This window comes from Macaca mulatta, chromosome 8, assembly GCF_049350105.2.
Source record: "Macaca mulatta isolate MMU2019108-1 chromosome 8, T2T-MMU8v2.0, whole genome shotgun sequence".
Taxonomy (NCBI): Eukaryota; Metazoa; Chordata; class Mammalia; order Primates; family Cercopithecidae; genus Macaca; species Macaca mulatta.
Genome location: NC_133413.1, coordinates 77,574,179 through 77,589,469, shown reverse-complemented (window position 1 = coordinate 77,589,469; position 15,291 = coordinate 77,574,179). Strand labels below are relative to the sequence as shown.

At 39.1% G+C, this 15,291-nt stretch overlaps 1 protein-coding gene and 1 long non-coding RNA gene across 2 annotated transcripts in view; one reads left to right on the top strand and one right to left on the bottom strand.

The window, feature by feature from the left end:
* The window catches only part of LOC144330802 (uncharacterized), a 47,213-nt gene that overhangs the window by 5,796 nt on the left and 26,126 nt on the right, over positions 1–15,291 (top strand). The window contains exon 2 of the long non-coding RNA XR_013397296.1: positions 12,609–12,666. This is a non-coding gene — a long non-coding RNA (uncharacterized LOC144330802). The remainder of the gene's footprint in view (positions 1–12,608; positions 12,667–15,291) is intronic.
* Positions 1–15,291, bottom strand: part of MCMDC2 (minichromosome maintenance domain containing 2) — a 52,709-nt gene that overhangs the window by 32,272 nt on the left and 5,146 nt on the right. The window contains exons 5-9 of the mRNA XM_015145491.3: positions 13,692–13,887; positions 12,528–12,650; positions 12,305–12,409; positions 10,284–10,409; positions 6,945–7,182 (exon numbers count right to left, since the gene is read on the bottom strand). Coding sequence (XP_015000977.3) covers positions 6,945–7,182; positions 10,284–10,409; positions 12,305–12,409; positions 12,528–12,650; positions 13,692–13,887 — 788 coding nt within the window. The remainder of the gene's footprint in view (positions 1–6,944; positions 7,183–10,283; positions 10,410–12,304; positions 12,410–12,527; positions 12,651–13,691; positions 13,888–15,291) is intronic.

The window sequence follows — 15,291 nt, the reverse complement described above, 5'->3', positions numbered from 1 at the left end:
TATACAAGACTTGGACCTTAACTTAGAAAGCTCACAGTCTAAAAAGAGAGATATAAAAAACTAAAACACAATGTGATAAGTACTAAAAAAAAGTCTTCATCCTGGTGACAGAGCAAGACTCCATCTAAAAAAAAAGAAAAAAAAAGTATTTAGAACATCCATGGTGGCCAGGTGTAGTGGCTTACAACTGTAATCCCAATACTTTGGAGGCTGAGGCAGGCGGATCACTTGAGGTCAGGAGTTCGAGACCAGCCTGGCCAACATGGCAAAATCCCGTCTCTACTAAAAACACAAAAATTAGCGGGGCCTGTAATTACATACCTGTAATCCCAGCTACTGGGAGGCTGAGGCAGGAGAATTGCTTCAACCTGGGAGGTGGACATTTCAATGAGCCGAGATCACTTCACTGCACTCTGGCCTGGGAGACGGAGCAAGACTGTCTCAAAAACAACAACAACAAAAGAACATCCATGGGAGTATTATTTCTTCTTGGAAGGGAATCAGAGAAAGTTATAGAGAGATGACATTTGAATTAGGCCTTCTTTTTATGGATTGCTTTCTTTTGCCTATTCAGAATTTTTGCATTAGGCTTTCTAGCGTCCCATCAAAACTATCACTCTGCTGTTTCTGTATCATGGCAATTGTGGGGTTTTTTGTTTGTTTTTGTTTTGTTTTGTTTTGAGTCTCTCTGAGGCACCAAGGCTGGAGTGCAGTGGCATGATTTCAGCTCACCGCAACCTCTGCCTGTCACTAGGCTGGAGTGCAATGGAACAATCTCAGCTTCCAACCTCCACCTCCCAGGTTTAAACGATTCTCCTTCCTCAGCCTCCCAAGTAGCTGGGACCACAGGCACAAGTCACCGTGCCGGCTCAAATTTTTTTTTTTTTTTTTGTAGAGATGGGTTTCACCATGTTGCCCAGGCTGGCCTTGAACTCCTGAACTCAAATGATCCTCCTGCCTTGGCCTCCCAAAAAGCGCTGGGATTACAGACAGAGCGACTGTGTCCAGCCAAATTTTTTTTTTTTCTTTTAAGAGACAGAGTCTCACTCTGTCATACAAGCTGGAATGCAATGATACAGTTATAGCACACACAGCCTCAAACTCCTGGACTCATGTAAGCCTGCCTGCTCAGTCTCCCAAGTAGCTGGAACTACAGGCATGAGGCGCCTGTCTGTCTCATGGCAATTCTTGATATGTCATTTTGGTTTCTAACCTCTTTGCTAATTGCCTCAGTCTCTTCATATTCCAAATTTAAATTCTGAAAAAGGAATATGATTACCTCAGCCTAGCTTTCAAATCCTTGCCACAGAAATTATAGCTTCCTAGTGCAATCAACTATGATGAGTAGACATAGACGTGCGACACAAAAGGGGGTGATACAAACGTAGGCATAGACATGCAATGCAAAAGAGGGTGAGATGTGGATAGGTAGATGGTATAAAATATGTCTAGCGCATGTACCATTTTAAGGAATTTGGATGTTTGAAGATATATAAAATGAGACAGCGATATTTAGAAAGAAACCTTTGCAAGCCTATAAGGAGTGGTTCTCAACCACAGCCTGCACTAACCTTACCTGGAGAGATTTAACAAATTCCAATGCCAAGTGCCACCCCAAACCACTTAAATTAGAAACTCTGGGGGTGAGACACAGTGATAAATATTTTTTAAAAATTCTCTCAGGTGATTCTAATAGGCAGCTAGGCTGAGCACTTAGTGATATGGAACAATGAGCCTCAAATTTGGCTACACATTGGAACTGGCTAAGGAACTTCTAAAACTATTGATACACAGAAAGTCACAGAATACAAAGTCAAAATACAAAAATCAATTGTATTTCTATATATTCATAGTAAACAATTGAAAATGAAGTTAAGAAAACACTACCATTTTAGTAGCATCAAAAATATCAAATATTTTTAGAACCAATTTAACAAAATATTTGCATGACCTTTATAAAAACATCACTGAGAGAAATTAAAGAAGATCTAAATAAATAGAGAGATATGCCACATTCATGGATTGGAAGACTCAATATTATTAAGATGTTAATTCTCCCTGAAATTGATTTATAAGTTTAATACAGTTCCAATCAAAATACTCAAAAGCTTCTTTTTGGTTGGTATTAACATACTGATTTGGCTGGGCACAGTGACCCACATCTGCAATCCCAGCACTTTGGGAGGCCAAGGCAGGAGGATTGCTTGAGCCTGAGAGTGCAAGACCAGTCTAGGCAATATGGCAAGAGTTCATCTCTACAAAAAACTAAAAAGTTAAACAGATGTGGTGGTGCATGCCTCTGTTCCCAGCTACTCAGCAGGCTGAGGTGGGAGGATCACTTGAACCCAAGAGTTTGAGGCTGCAATGAGTCATGACTGTGCCACTGCACTCAAACTTGGGCAACAGACTGTGACCCTGTCTCAAAAACTAAAAATAAACTGATTCTAAAATTTATTTAAAAATGCAAAGGATCTAAAATTGTTTTAATCTTTAAAATGAAGGATAAAGTTGCATCACCTGATTTCAAGACTGAACATAAAGCTACAATAATCAAGGGAGTGTAGTATTGGTATAAGTATAGAACAATAGATCAAAGTATTACAAAAGAGAGTTCAAAAAGATTTACATCCAGTTCAATTTTATACCCAGATTCTGCCTAGTTCAATTGAATTTGAACAATGGTATCAAAACAATTTAATGGGGAAAGGAAAATCTTTTCAACAATTAGTGTGGAAAAATTGGATAAATGCATAGGACAAACATTAACTTTAACTCATACCTCCTACCAATCTCTGGGAGATTAAGGCAGGAGGATTGCTTGAGCCTGAAAGTTTGAGACCAGCCTAGCAAGACTTATCTCTACATAAATAAATAGTAAACTAAAACTATAATGCTTCTAGAAGAAAACATTTAAAAACTTCATGATCTTGGGATAGACAAAGATTTCTTCTTTCTTTTTTTTTGAGACAGGGTCTCGCTGTGTTACCCAGGCTGGAGTGCAGTGGCACAATCTCTGCTCACTGTAACCTCCGCCTCCTGGGTTCAAATGATTCTCCTGCCTCAGCCTCCCCAGTAGATGAGATTACAGGTGCGCACCACTATGCCCCACTAATTTTTTTTTTTTTTTTTTTTTTAGTGGAGACAGGGTTTCACCATGTTGGCCAGCTGGCCTCGAACTCCTGACCTCAGGTGATCCGCCCACCTCAGCCTCCCAAAGTGCTGGGATTATAAACATGAGCCACCGTGCCCAGCCAGACAAGGATTTCTTAAACAGAAGTAAGAAAACACTAAGCATAAAAGTAAATAATAAATTGAATTTCATCAAAACTAGAAAGTCTGCTCATCAAAGATACCTTTAGACAATTTTTAAAAAGCTTTATACCTGGAGAAAAATTTTATAATACATATATTTGGCAAAGGACATGCATCCAGAACAACTAAACTCAAAAATGAACAAACACTTTATAAAAACAGACACTTCATAAAAAGAGATATACGAGTGGCCAATAAGCATATGAAAAAGAGTTCAAATCAATAGTCATCTTGGAAACGCAAATTAGAACAATGACATATCATTTCATTTCCACTAGTATGGCTAAAATGAAAAGGGCTCACAACACCAAATGTTGGTGAAGATGGAAACAAGAGGAACTCTTTACATTGTTGGCAGGAATGTAAAATGGTACAACCACTTTGGAAAACTGGCAATTTCTTTTCTTTTCCTTCCTTCCTTCCTTCCTTCCTTCCTTCCTTCCTTCCTTCCTTCCTTCCTTCCTTCCTTCCTTCCGTCCTTCCTTCCTCCCTCCCTTCCTTCCTTCCTTTCTTTTTCTTTCTCTCTTTCTTTTCTTTCTCTTGTTCTCTCGTTCTCTCTCTCTCTTTCTCTCTCTCTTTTCTTTCTCTCTCTCTTTCTCTCTTTCTTTCTTTCTGAGTCTTGCTCTGTTGCCCAAGCTAGAGTGCAGTGGCACTGTCTCGACTCACTGCAACCTCCACCTCCTGGGTTCAAACAGTTTTCATGTCTCAACTTCCCAAGGGTAGCCAGTTCTACAGGTACATGCCACCATACCCAAATAATTTTTGTATTTTTAGTAGAGATGGGGTTTCCCCACATTGGCGAGGTTGGTTTCAAATTCCTGACCTCAGGTGATCTGCCTGCCTCAGCCTCCCAAAGTGCAGGGATTACAGGCATGAGCCACTGCGCCCAGCCAACTGGCAGTTTCTTATAAAATTATAGGCCAGGCACAGTGGCTCATGCCTGTAATCCCAGCACTTTGGGAGGCTGAGGTGGGTGGATTACCTGAGGTCAGGAGTTCGAGACCAGCCAGGCCAATGTGGTGAAACCCATCTTTACTGAAAATACAAAAATTAGCCAGGTGTGATGGCACGTGCCTGTAATCCCAGCTACTAGGGAGGCTGAGACAGGGAAATTGCTTGAACCTGGGAGAAGGAGGTTGCAGTGAGCCGACATTGTGCCATTGCACTCCAGCCTGGGCAACAAGAGTGAAACTCCATCTCAAAAAAAAAAGTTATACATCTACCTTATGACCCAGCAATTCCACTCCTAGGTATTTACCCAAGATAATGAAAATACATGTCCACAAAAAGGCTTGTGCAAGAATGTTTACAGCAGCTTTATTAGTAATAGTCAAAACATGCAAAACCAAATGACTTCCACTATGAGAACAGATAAACAAATTTTGGTACATTCATATAATGAAATGCTACTCATCAACAGAAACAATGAACTACTAATGTACACAATTGGATCAATTCAAAAATATTTTGTTGAGTAAGAGAGAGTAGACCCAAAAGAGGATGCACTGTATGATTTCATTATCTGAAGTTCAAGAACAGGAAAATTAATCTATGGTGACAGAAATCACCAGTGAAGATAGGAACTGATTGGAAGAGGGAAGGAGGGAAATTTCTGGGGTGATAGAAATGTTCTATAATAAGATCTGATTATTTCACTGTGTGTAAATTTTACCTAAAAAGAAAAAACAAACCAATCACAGAGCCCCAAATATCATTTAAAAATGTCAAAAGATTAATGGCAAACAGAAAAAGAGAGAAAGACCTTAATTTACATGCATTACAAATCAATAATAAAAACAACATAATAAAAACAACGATCAAGAATGGGCGGTTCGGCCGGGCGCGGTGGCTCAAGCCTGTAATCCCAGCACTTTGGGAGGCCGAGACGGGCGGATCACGAGGTCAGGAGATCGAGACCATCCTGGCGAACACAGTGAAACCCCGTCTCTACTAAAAATACAAAAACTTAGCCGGGCGAGGTGGCAGGCGCCTGTAGTCCCAGCTACTCGGGAGGCTGAGGCAGGAGAATGGCGTGAACCCGGGAGGCGGAGCTTGCAGTGAGCTGAGATCCGGCCACTGCACTCCAGCCTGGGTGACAGAGTGAGACTCCGTCTCAAAAAAAAAAAAAAAAAAAAAAAAAAAAAGAATGGGTGGTTCATAGAAAAATAATACATGTTTAGTAAGTTTTATATGATGCCAAAATTATTTCCAATTAAATAAATGCAAATTAAAATAAAATACAATTTTCCACCTATCAGATGGCAATTTTTTTTTTTTTTTTTTTTTTTTGAGACAGAGTCTCTGCCGCCCAGGCTGGAGTGCAGTGGTGTGATCTCAGCTCATTGCAACCTCCGCCTCCTGGGTTCTAGCAATTCTCCTGCCTCAGCCTCCTGAGTAGCTGGGACTACAGGTGCGTGCCACCACGCCTGGCTAGTTTTTTGTATTTTTAGTAGAGATGGGGTTTCACCATGTTAGCCAGGATGGTCTCGATCTCCTGACCTCATGATCCACCTGCCTCGGCCTCCCAAAGTGCTGGGATTACAGGCCTGAGCCACCACGCCAAGCCCAGATTGCAAAATTTTAAAGTGTATAATGAGGTGAGAGGATTGCTTGAGCCCAGGAGTTCAGCCTTAGCAACATAGGGAGACTTTGCTTATATAAAAAATTAAAAAATTAGCCCACTGTAGTGGTGTGCACCTGTAGTCATAGCTACTCAGGAGGCTGAGGATGGAGGTTCACTTGAGCCCAGGAGGTTGACACTGTTGTGAGTCATGATCATGCTACTGCATTCCAGCCTGGGTGACAGAGTGAGACCCTGTCTCAAAAAATAATGATAACAAAAATATAAGTTTGATAATACCCAGAGTTGGTGAGGCTGTGAGGAAACAAATACTCTCATATTCTGTCAGTAGAAGAATAAAGTGGTACAATCTGGGCATTTGGTACCATATTTACATCACCAGTGGCAATTTAATTTTAGCAAAACATAATCTGTTCAATTAAATTACTGTTAATTTGAATTTTATTTTTTTCTATTTTAAATTCATTTTGTAAATTTATTTTTTGCTTTGAAACTGCATACAAGATACTAAATAAGGAGTTTATTCCTAGCTTTGTGAATATTTAAGCAACTTTTTAAGGAAAGGGTACTTGCTAGTGGGGAGCCACAAAATGCTAAGTAGAGGCTTACTCCAAAGTTAGGATGATATTCCCCCCAAACAGTAATTATGGCACTTCTGACAGGCTTATTTGGATGCAGTGAGTCAATATTATTGATGGAATATTGAAGAAAAATAAGAAAATGGTTAGTTTGTTCCTTAGGGGGAAGATTATTCAAAACAAAGTACAGAAACAGCATACAGAGCTAGGGATAAGGGGAAAGGAAGGCTGGGAAGGATGCAATTATTTACAAAGGTCTGAGTGAGGAAATAGTTTGAAAATTGGAGTAATTCGACTTAGCACTTATCAATTTATCTTTCAAAGGTTTTGAATTTTATTGATAAAGATTGATTTAAGTACTTATACTGGCTCAGAAAAATTCTAAATATTCTTCTTGTAATAATGCTCATGGAAAGGATGTATGCAAATCTGTGACCAATTAATATTTGTAAAAATTCATGTCATGTATTTACCTGTCTATGAGTAGAGTATCACTTGTTATAATTAAAATATCCAGGCAATCTTCTAGTTCCTTGTTACGGTCAGTTGTCTGTACTAGACTCATCAACAAACAGAGCTTGAGCAAATTGTAAGTCCCAGGAGGGGTAATTTGTGATGCAAAGATATTGGCAAGAATTGCTGTAAACTTCCAGCATGAGCTGGAAGTTAAGGAGAGGAGACACCTGAAATTGTCACTAATTCCTGAAGGAACTGAAAGTAAATATTAACATATATATTAGAAAGGGTTTTAAAACAAGGCAACATTATAGATATTTGACTCCCTTTATATAAAATGTTATCAAATTATAGTTCTAATAATACCATATTCTTTTTTTTTAGAGACAGGATCTTGTTATGTTTCCCAGGCTGCTCTTGAACCCCTGGCCTCAACTGATTCCCCTGCTTTGGCCTCCCAAAGGGCTATGATTACAGGCCTGAGCCACCATGCTTGGCCTTTAAATTCTTTTTTTTTTTTTTTTTTTTTTGAGACGGAGTCTTGCTCTGTCGCCCAGACTGGAGTGCAGTGGCCGGATCTCGGCTCACTGCAAGCTCCGCCTCCCGGGTTCACGCCATTCTCCTGCCTCAGCCTCCCGAGTAGCTGGGACTACAGGCGCCCGCCACCTCGCCCGGCTAGTTTTTTGTATTTTTTAGTAGAGACGGGGTTTCACCGTGTTAGCCAGGATGGTCTTGATCTCCTGACCTCGTGATCCGCCCGTCTCGGCCTCCCAAAGTGCTGGGATTACAGGCTTGAGCCACCGCGCCCGGCTGGCCTTTAAATTCTTAGAATGATATTAAATTATGATTCGAGGTCATGCTAGTTTACCATTTCTACCTCAGGGAATGTAATACAAGGAAGAAGTCACCCTTTGTGTCCACATAGATTGGCTGTGGGTTGCAGGCAAATCCCTCATTCTTCTCCTTTTAAGATCTATGAGAGCAAACCAGTTCATGGAGTGCCTGCATTGCTGTGTTTGCTCCTATATTTCTATGTATCACCTTCAAAGAGGAATAATAAGCAGAATGGGAAATATTTGAATGTTGCTGTTAAACAGAAAGATTTACATTCCACTACTTTGAAAGCACTGTACTGTAGTATACTGTAAAATTCTAGATCTTCTCCATCCTCTCACTCTCCACCTCCTAAAAGGAATGAGTGATTTATCCAATTGGTAATGTGGGTGGAACAGCTGTGCATGTATAACCTAGTCCCATTCTCCTTCTTTCTGGGCTGCCATCAAAAAGCAATGATTTCCTCTAACTCATACATGCCCATGGACTAAGAGAGGCCTACTTTAGTTCAGCTCTTGCCACATTTGGGTAGTTAAATATGTCTCATTCTGGAGTTCAGCATAAGAAAGCACACTCTCCATCTACAGAAAAGTCATGTTCTGCTACCAAATCAATAAATTTTAAAACACTTAGCAGAAAATATTTAAAAGATCACTAAACCCTCTATAATCCATCAGTGCTTTCTTTCTTTAACATTTTTGTTCTTTTAAGAAGCTTTTCTCTTCAAGAAAGTAGAAGTATTTAGAATCTACTTGCATTTAAATTCAACTTGGGTGTCTATTACTACTGATGATTACCCACAGTATGGAAGCTAAAGAAACTTCATCCTGGGCTGGGCGTGGTGGCTCATGCCTGTAATTGCAGCACTTTGGGAGGCCGAGGTGGGCAGATCAGGTCAGGAGTTCGAGACCAGCCTCGTCAACATGGTGAAACCCCGTTTCTACTAAAAATACAAAAATTAGCTGGGCGTGGTGGTGAGCACCTGTAATCCCAGCCACTCAGGAGGCTGAGGCAGGAGAATCCCTTGAACCCGGGAGGTGGAGGTTGCAGTGAGCCAAGATAGCGTCACTGTACCCCAGCCTGGGCGACAGAGCAAGACTCCGTCTCAAAAAAAAAAAAAGAAAGAAAAAGAGAAAGAAAAGAAACTTCATCTTGGAAGCTAATCTACCACGTTGACTTCTGGTAAACCCCAGATCTGTGAATGCTGGGAAATTGCCAGTTGATCTATTGTTCCTCAAGCAAGAGCACATACTTACCATAAATCCTGCCCTTAGATCAATCAACCTTGATAATTAATACTTACTGTAAATCCTGTCCTTAGATCAATTCCTATCCAATCCCTCGGAAGCGTGTGTACTCCTTCCCTATATAATTCCTGGGTCTGGGGTAATAGCATGGAGATCCACCTGTCTTGCGGCTGCCCAAGATCATGCTTCTGTCCTTAAGTTCCCCAGTAAAACCATCCTATAATGACAAGCTGGACTTGTCTGCCTGCTTTGGTTCCTCAGGTCCTTCTGCATTTAGGGATCATTTTGAATATATATAGCCCATTCAGGGAACATACAGATTACAAAAAAGTCCAACTCTATTCAAGATTTAACCAGCCTTTTCTATATTTAGATACTTGTGAGCCAAGTTGAAAGAATAGGTCTGCTCTCCACTTTTGTTTACATAATGCTAACGCATGTTGGAGTTGTTAAAGGAAATTATCAGTAATAAAGGTGATAGTTTGGTCCTCATCTGCCTTTATCTTATTTCTTGATTTGGTTCAGAATTCAGTTGAATAAAAGGATGCTTTTTTTTTTTTTTTTTTAGACGGAATCTCATTCTATCACCCAGGCTGGAGTGCAGTGGTGCAATATTGCCTTACTGCAATCTCTGTCACCCAGGTTCAACCGATTCTCCTGCCTCAGCCTCCCAAGTAGCTGGGATTGCAGGCACCTGCCACTGTGCCCAGCTACTTCTGTATTTTTAGTAGAGATGGGGTCTCACCATCTTGGCCAGGCTGGTCTTGAACTCCTGACCTCGTGAGCCACCCATCTTGGCCTCCCAAAGTGCTGGGATTACAGGTGTGAGCCACAGCGCCCAGCCAAGGATGCTACTTTATTGAGCTCTCCTTCTCAGACCACAACAGTTAACCCAGAATTGCCTTGGCTAGTGGTATAGAAAAATCCTTTGACTAATCTCTAATCCTGAAACATTTTTCTCATTATTAATTATTTTAAAAATTAAAATAAGGCTTAGCCCAAAGAAAGGAGTCCTGCATGCTAGAAAGTTTCCACAACATTATCCTGTTTTATTTCCTTCATGTACTTATTATCTGAAATTGTCTTTTGCTACTTTACATGTTTATTGACTGTCTGCCATATGATTTAAGAGCAGAAACCTTGACTGTCCTGTTTACAACTGTATTCTTAGTGCTTAAAAGAATGCCTAGCACATAGGCAAACAATATTTATCTGCGGAACAAATAGATTTAAATTTAAATATTTGTTAATATATAATACTAAAATTTTCCTTACCTTTTGAATTACAAAAAGTTATGCTATTTGCTTCTATACAGACAGCAGTTTGTGAAGTTTTTACACAGGTTGGAATTCCAATAATTTTATATTCATTTCCTATATTCATTTTATTCACTGATTCATCTAAAATTATTAAAAACAGAAGAAAATGCATATTCACTAAATGAACTTTGTACATGAACATATGGTTCAAAGATCCAGAACTAGTAACAATTCAGTAGTTGAGTTAGGAGTATTTTTGTTTAGCATAATATCCACATAAAGTGACACTAATAATATAAACTGATGCAATTTTATTGCTGATAAATTTTGATTCTTATTTGCAATGATGAATTTAACTTCAAGAAGCATGTGATATAGCAACTAGACACTCTTCTATAACATGGTCAAAAGAAAATAAAATTATTCCATATAAGATGAAACATTTTTCCATTCAATGAAAAGGAATGTTAATAAAAATGACCTTATAAGTGATAATTTTATTTGAGAGGAAAATAATTTTACTGTCTACAATACATGTAAGTACTTGTAAAAACATTATTTAACTTATAAAATATGTGTTTTTTTGTTTGTTTTTGAGACAAAGTCTCGCTCTGTTGCCCAGGCTGTAGTGCAGTGGCACAATCAGCTCACTGTAACCTCAAATTCTAGGGTTCAAGCAATCCTCCTGCCTCAGCGTCCTAAAGTGTTGGGATTACAGGTGTAAACCACCATGCTCAGCCTGTAAGATATTCTTATCTGTGTTTTATATATGAAAAAACCGAGAGGTTACATGGCTTGCATAAAGCTAAATAACTAGTAAGAAGCAGAGCTGAAATTCACATTTAGGTTTGCCTACCTACAAAGTCTACCCTCTTATATTATACTAGGTTCCTCTCTCATACCTAGAGTTTGGGCAACACTTTGCATGAGTTCAAAATTTATTTTAAAAAACACACGAAAAATTTTGATCCTCCATGCCACAGTTAGAAGTTGGTTGGTTGTAAAGCTGTGAAAGAAAGGTTTACAGGAAGGAGCAAGGGTTAACTTATCTGTGATCAGAGTGGTCTTCCTTTTTTTTTCTTTTCTCTCTAGCCCCAGGGAGCTGAACAATAACTCCAATATTTATGTAAGACACACACATAGAATAATAGGAGATCCCATTGTCTTAAAACAACTGTGGCCCTGGGACTTAGCTCAGTGCTTGGGACACAGTCGGTCCTAATATCATTTTAAGTGAGTGTTGTATGACTGAATGAATAATTGATATATTAACTAAATATGACTCTTTTAAAACACTCAAGAATTAGAAGACTTGTGATTCTTAAGATATAGAAATACCATTTATAATTTATAAGCATAAACAAGTCAATGGCTTTTTTTCTGAGATGGAGTCCCACTCTGTCGCCCAGGCTGGTGTGCAGTGGCACGATATTGGCTCACTGCAGCCTCTGCTTCCCGGGTTCAAGCGATTCTCCTGCCTCAGCACCCTGAGTAGCTGAGATTACAGGTGTCCGTCACCAAGCCTGGCTAATTTTTGTATTTTTAGTAGAGATGGGGTTTCACCACGTTGGCCAGGCTGGTCTTGAACTCCTGACCTCAGGTGATCAACCATCCTAAGCCTCTCAAAGTGCTGGGATTACAGGCTTGAGCCACTGCGCCTGCACTGGCCAGTGTTTTTTTATTTTTTTAGAGACACGGTCTCGGTTGCCCAGACTGGAGTGCCGTGGCACCATCATGGCTCACTGCAGCCTCCAACTCCTGGGCTTAGGCGATCCTCCCACCCTCCCACCTTAGCTTCCCAGGTACCTAGGACTACAGACATATGCCACCACATCTAGCTAATTTTTTATTTTTAAATTTTTTATAGAGATGGGGTCTCACTATATTGCTTAAGCTGGTCTCAAACTCCTGGCCTCAAGTGATCCTCCCACCTCAGCCTCCCAAAGTGTTGGGATTACAGGCATGAGGCAGCCCCTGTGCCCAGCCAGTTACATACTTATAGCAATTTATTTTGAGTTCAAACAGAATTCACTTACCTCTTAGGAAAATTGTAACAGATTGAAACCTAAATGGCTGGTTGTTAGAATGTCCTTGAAAAGCATGAAGTCCCTTTGTGGCAATTATTTCAACTATTTGTTTATCTTAAAGCAAAGAGCAAAAAAGAATTAGATATTAGAATATATATTTAATTTAATTTCCATATTGAAATATCAGACACTACTTTAAAAATTGTAATTACAAAATGTAAATGCATATTACCACCAAGTACTCTAAATTTTCTGTCTTCTTGAAGTGAAGATGCACAGAGATTACACAAAAAGTCATTTCTTATCGTTGCAGATTCTGTAGCACCAGGCACATGCACTCTTATATACTGAAATCCTGAAAGAAAACAGTGGTAAGATACATTTGCTTTCAGATTTAGCTATCTATTTTGTTTCTTTTGTTATTGTTGTTATTTTTTAATTTTTTTAATTTTACATTTTCTTTTTTCTTTTATTACTGACACTAACAGATTGTAGCTATTTCAGTCCTTTAAAATTAGTCTAATTCAAAATGGAATTAATTCAGTTTTGCACTTTGAGTTCAGGGTAGTTCAATTAACAGTTAACAGCTGTTTTTGCAAGGCATTGTGCTAAGGCACTGGCAATATGGATGCCTAAGCACACAATTTCTATATGTGGCAGTGAGAAACAGGTAATTTCCACCTGTGGTATTCATTTGCAGAGTGTTCAGAGAGAAGACAGGAGGGTCAATCAACCCCAGTGAGAGGTGGCGGGGATAATTTTGAAGTCCTGGAGAAGGACTAAACTGAGGTTAAGCCAAAGGGTTGAGAGAGGACATTAAATGTTTCATTCACAACGTCATGAAATAATGTGTGAGAAGAGCAAGTACTTCAGCAATATAGGTGCACTTGTTAAGATGGGGGTGGCAGAGAAAAGGAGAAAAAATGCATTTCAAGATTATGCAAAGTAAATATATAAACATTAGGAGATATAAAATTTTTATTTAAATTTTTTCTATTTTGTGAGTGTTTTATAACTAATTGTAAATATGATTTAGGATTAAACAATACATTGTTCAATTTATTTATTTATTTATTTTTTTAGACAGGGTCTCTCTTTGTCATCCAGGCTGGAGTACAGTGGCATGAACACAGCTCACTGAAGCCTCGACCTCCCTGGCCCAAGCAATCCTCCCAACTCAGTCTCTTGAATAGCTGGGACTACAGGCATGTGCCACTATGCTGGGCTAATTTTTGTATTTTTTGTAGAGATGAGGTTTCTCCATGTTGCGCTGGTCTCAAACTGCTGAGATCAGGTGATCCTCCCTCCTCAGCTTCCCAAAGTGAAGGGATTACAGGTGTGAGCCACCATGCCTAGCCAATTGCTTAATGCTTTGATTTGCCTTTTTAATATTTACCTTTTGAAAGAGGGCATGCTTCATCTGAACAAAGAAATCTTGCACCTTGTGTATACTTGGTTACAGTTGTCATTGCAATCACAATTCCTTGCATCATATAAAATCTCTGAGATGTATAATCAAGTGGAAATTCACACAGATCAAGACCATAACTTGGCAGGGGAGGTAAATGTGTTAATTTCAGCACTATATTAATCTAATAAGAACATAAAAATGGTATTAATGAAAATTGAAAATCCAATTTGACTTGTATTACAATATAGTAAGTATATTATAGAGTAAGTCAAGTAATGATATGTTAATGTTCTTAGGAATTGAAATTTTAAGCCTTAGAGAAATGATATTCAAGTATAAAGTTAAAGAAGTAAAAATCCTGTAATCTAATATTTTAATTGAAAATAGCATTATGAACTTTAAATTTTTCCTTAAATATACACAATTTCTGACCATATCCACTGAAAAGACTTAAAAAGCAATGTCAACCAGGGCCAGGTGCGGTAGCTCACGCCTGTAATCCCAGCACTTTGGGAGGCCAAGGCTGGTAGATCATGAGGTCAGGAGATAGAGACCATCCTGGCTAACACGGTGAAACCCTGTCTCTACTAAAAATACAAAAAATTAGCCAGGCATGGTGGCGGGCCCCTGTAATCCCAGCTACTTGGGAGGCTGAGGCAGGAGAATGGTGTGAACCCGGGAGGTGGAGCTTGCAGTGAGCCAAGACTGTGCCACTGCACTCCAGCCTGGGCGACAGAGCGAGACTCCGTCTCAAAAAAAAAAAAAAAAAAAAAAAAAAAGTCAGCCAAGTAGCAAAGAAGCATGCCTAGTGCCCAGATTGTGATCTCTTGTTAAGTATCTTTTCTCACTAAAAGGAATCAGGATTCCTTGGGGGAAATGGCTGATTTCAGGCCTAGGATAGAAAATATAACAGATGAACTTGGGGTATCTTCTAACAAATGGCCTGTGTCAAAAAGACATAGGAGCAATCTTGAAGGGACCCCCAATGACAAAAGGTAGGATAATATGAGCATCAAAAGGAATGACAGAGACTCACTGAAACATATTGTATATATTTAAAAGTTCATGAGTTCCTCATATTTAAAAAAGGAACCCCCCCAAAAAAATTGGTCATTATTGGAGGCTGCTAGATTTCAACTCATTACTCTTTATAAAGGCAAAGAATCATTTACCCTGCCTTTCCTGCACAAATTATATTTCAGAGTAACTAACTAGCTGATGAGAGAAAATTAGTCTTACAGAAGAATTTCAGCTAATTCAGAAAGAACGCTAAAACTAGAAAAATTGCAATTTTGCAACTCCTAATGAAATAACGAATTCTAGGCAATGAACATCAATGGCTGCTAAAACCATTAGGTGAAAGTTGACGAGAAACTGTATAATGGAGAGAAGGGAATGACATCACAGGAACCCATTAATCAATTGTGACACTGTTAAAAGTGCAACAATAGATACTATATCCTCCTGATATAGCACAATATGTAATACATTACACTAACTATTATGTATTCTTGTCAAGTGATTTGAATCTGAATCTAAAAAGCTTTTACAGTTAACTTCTATTTTAGAAATATGAGGTTAGGGA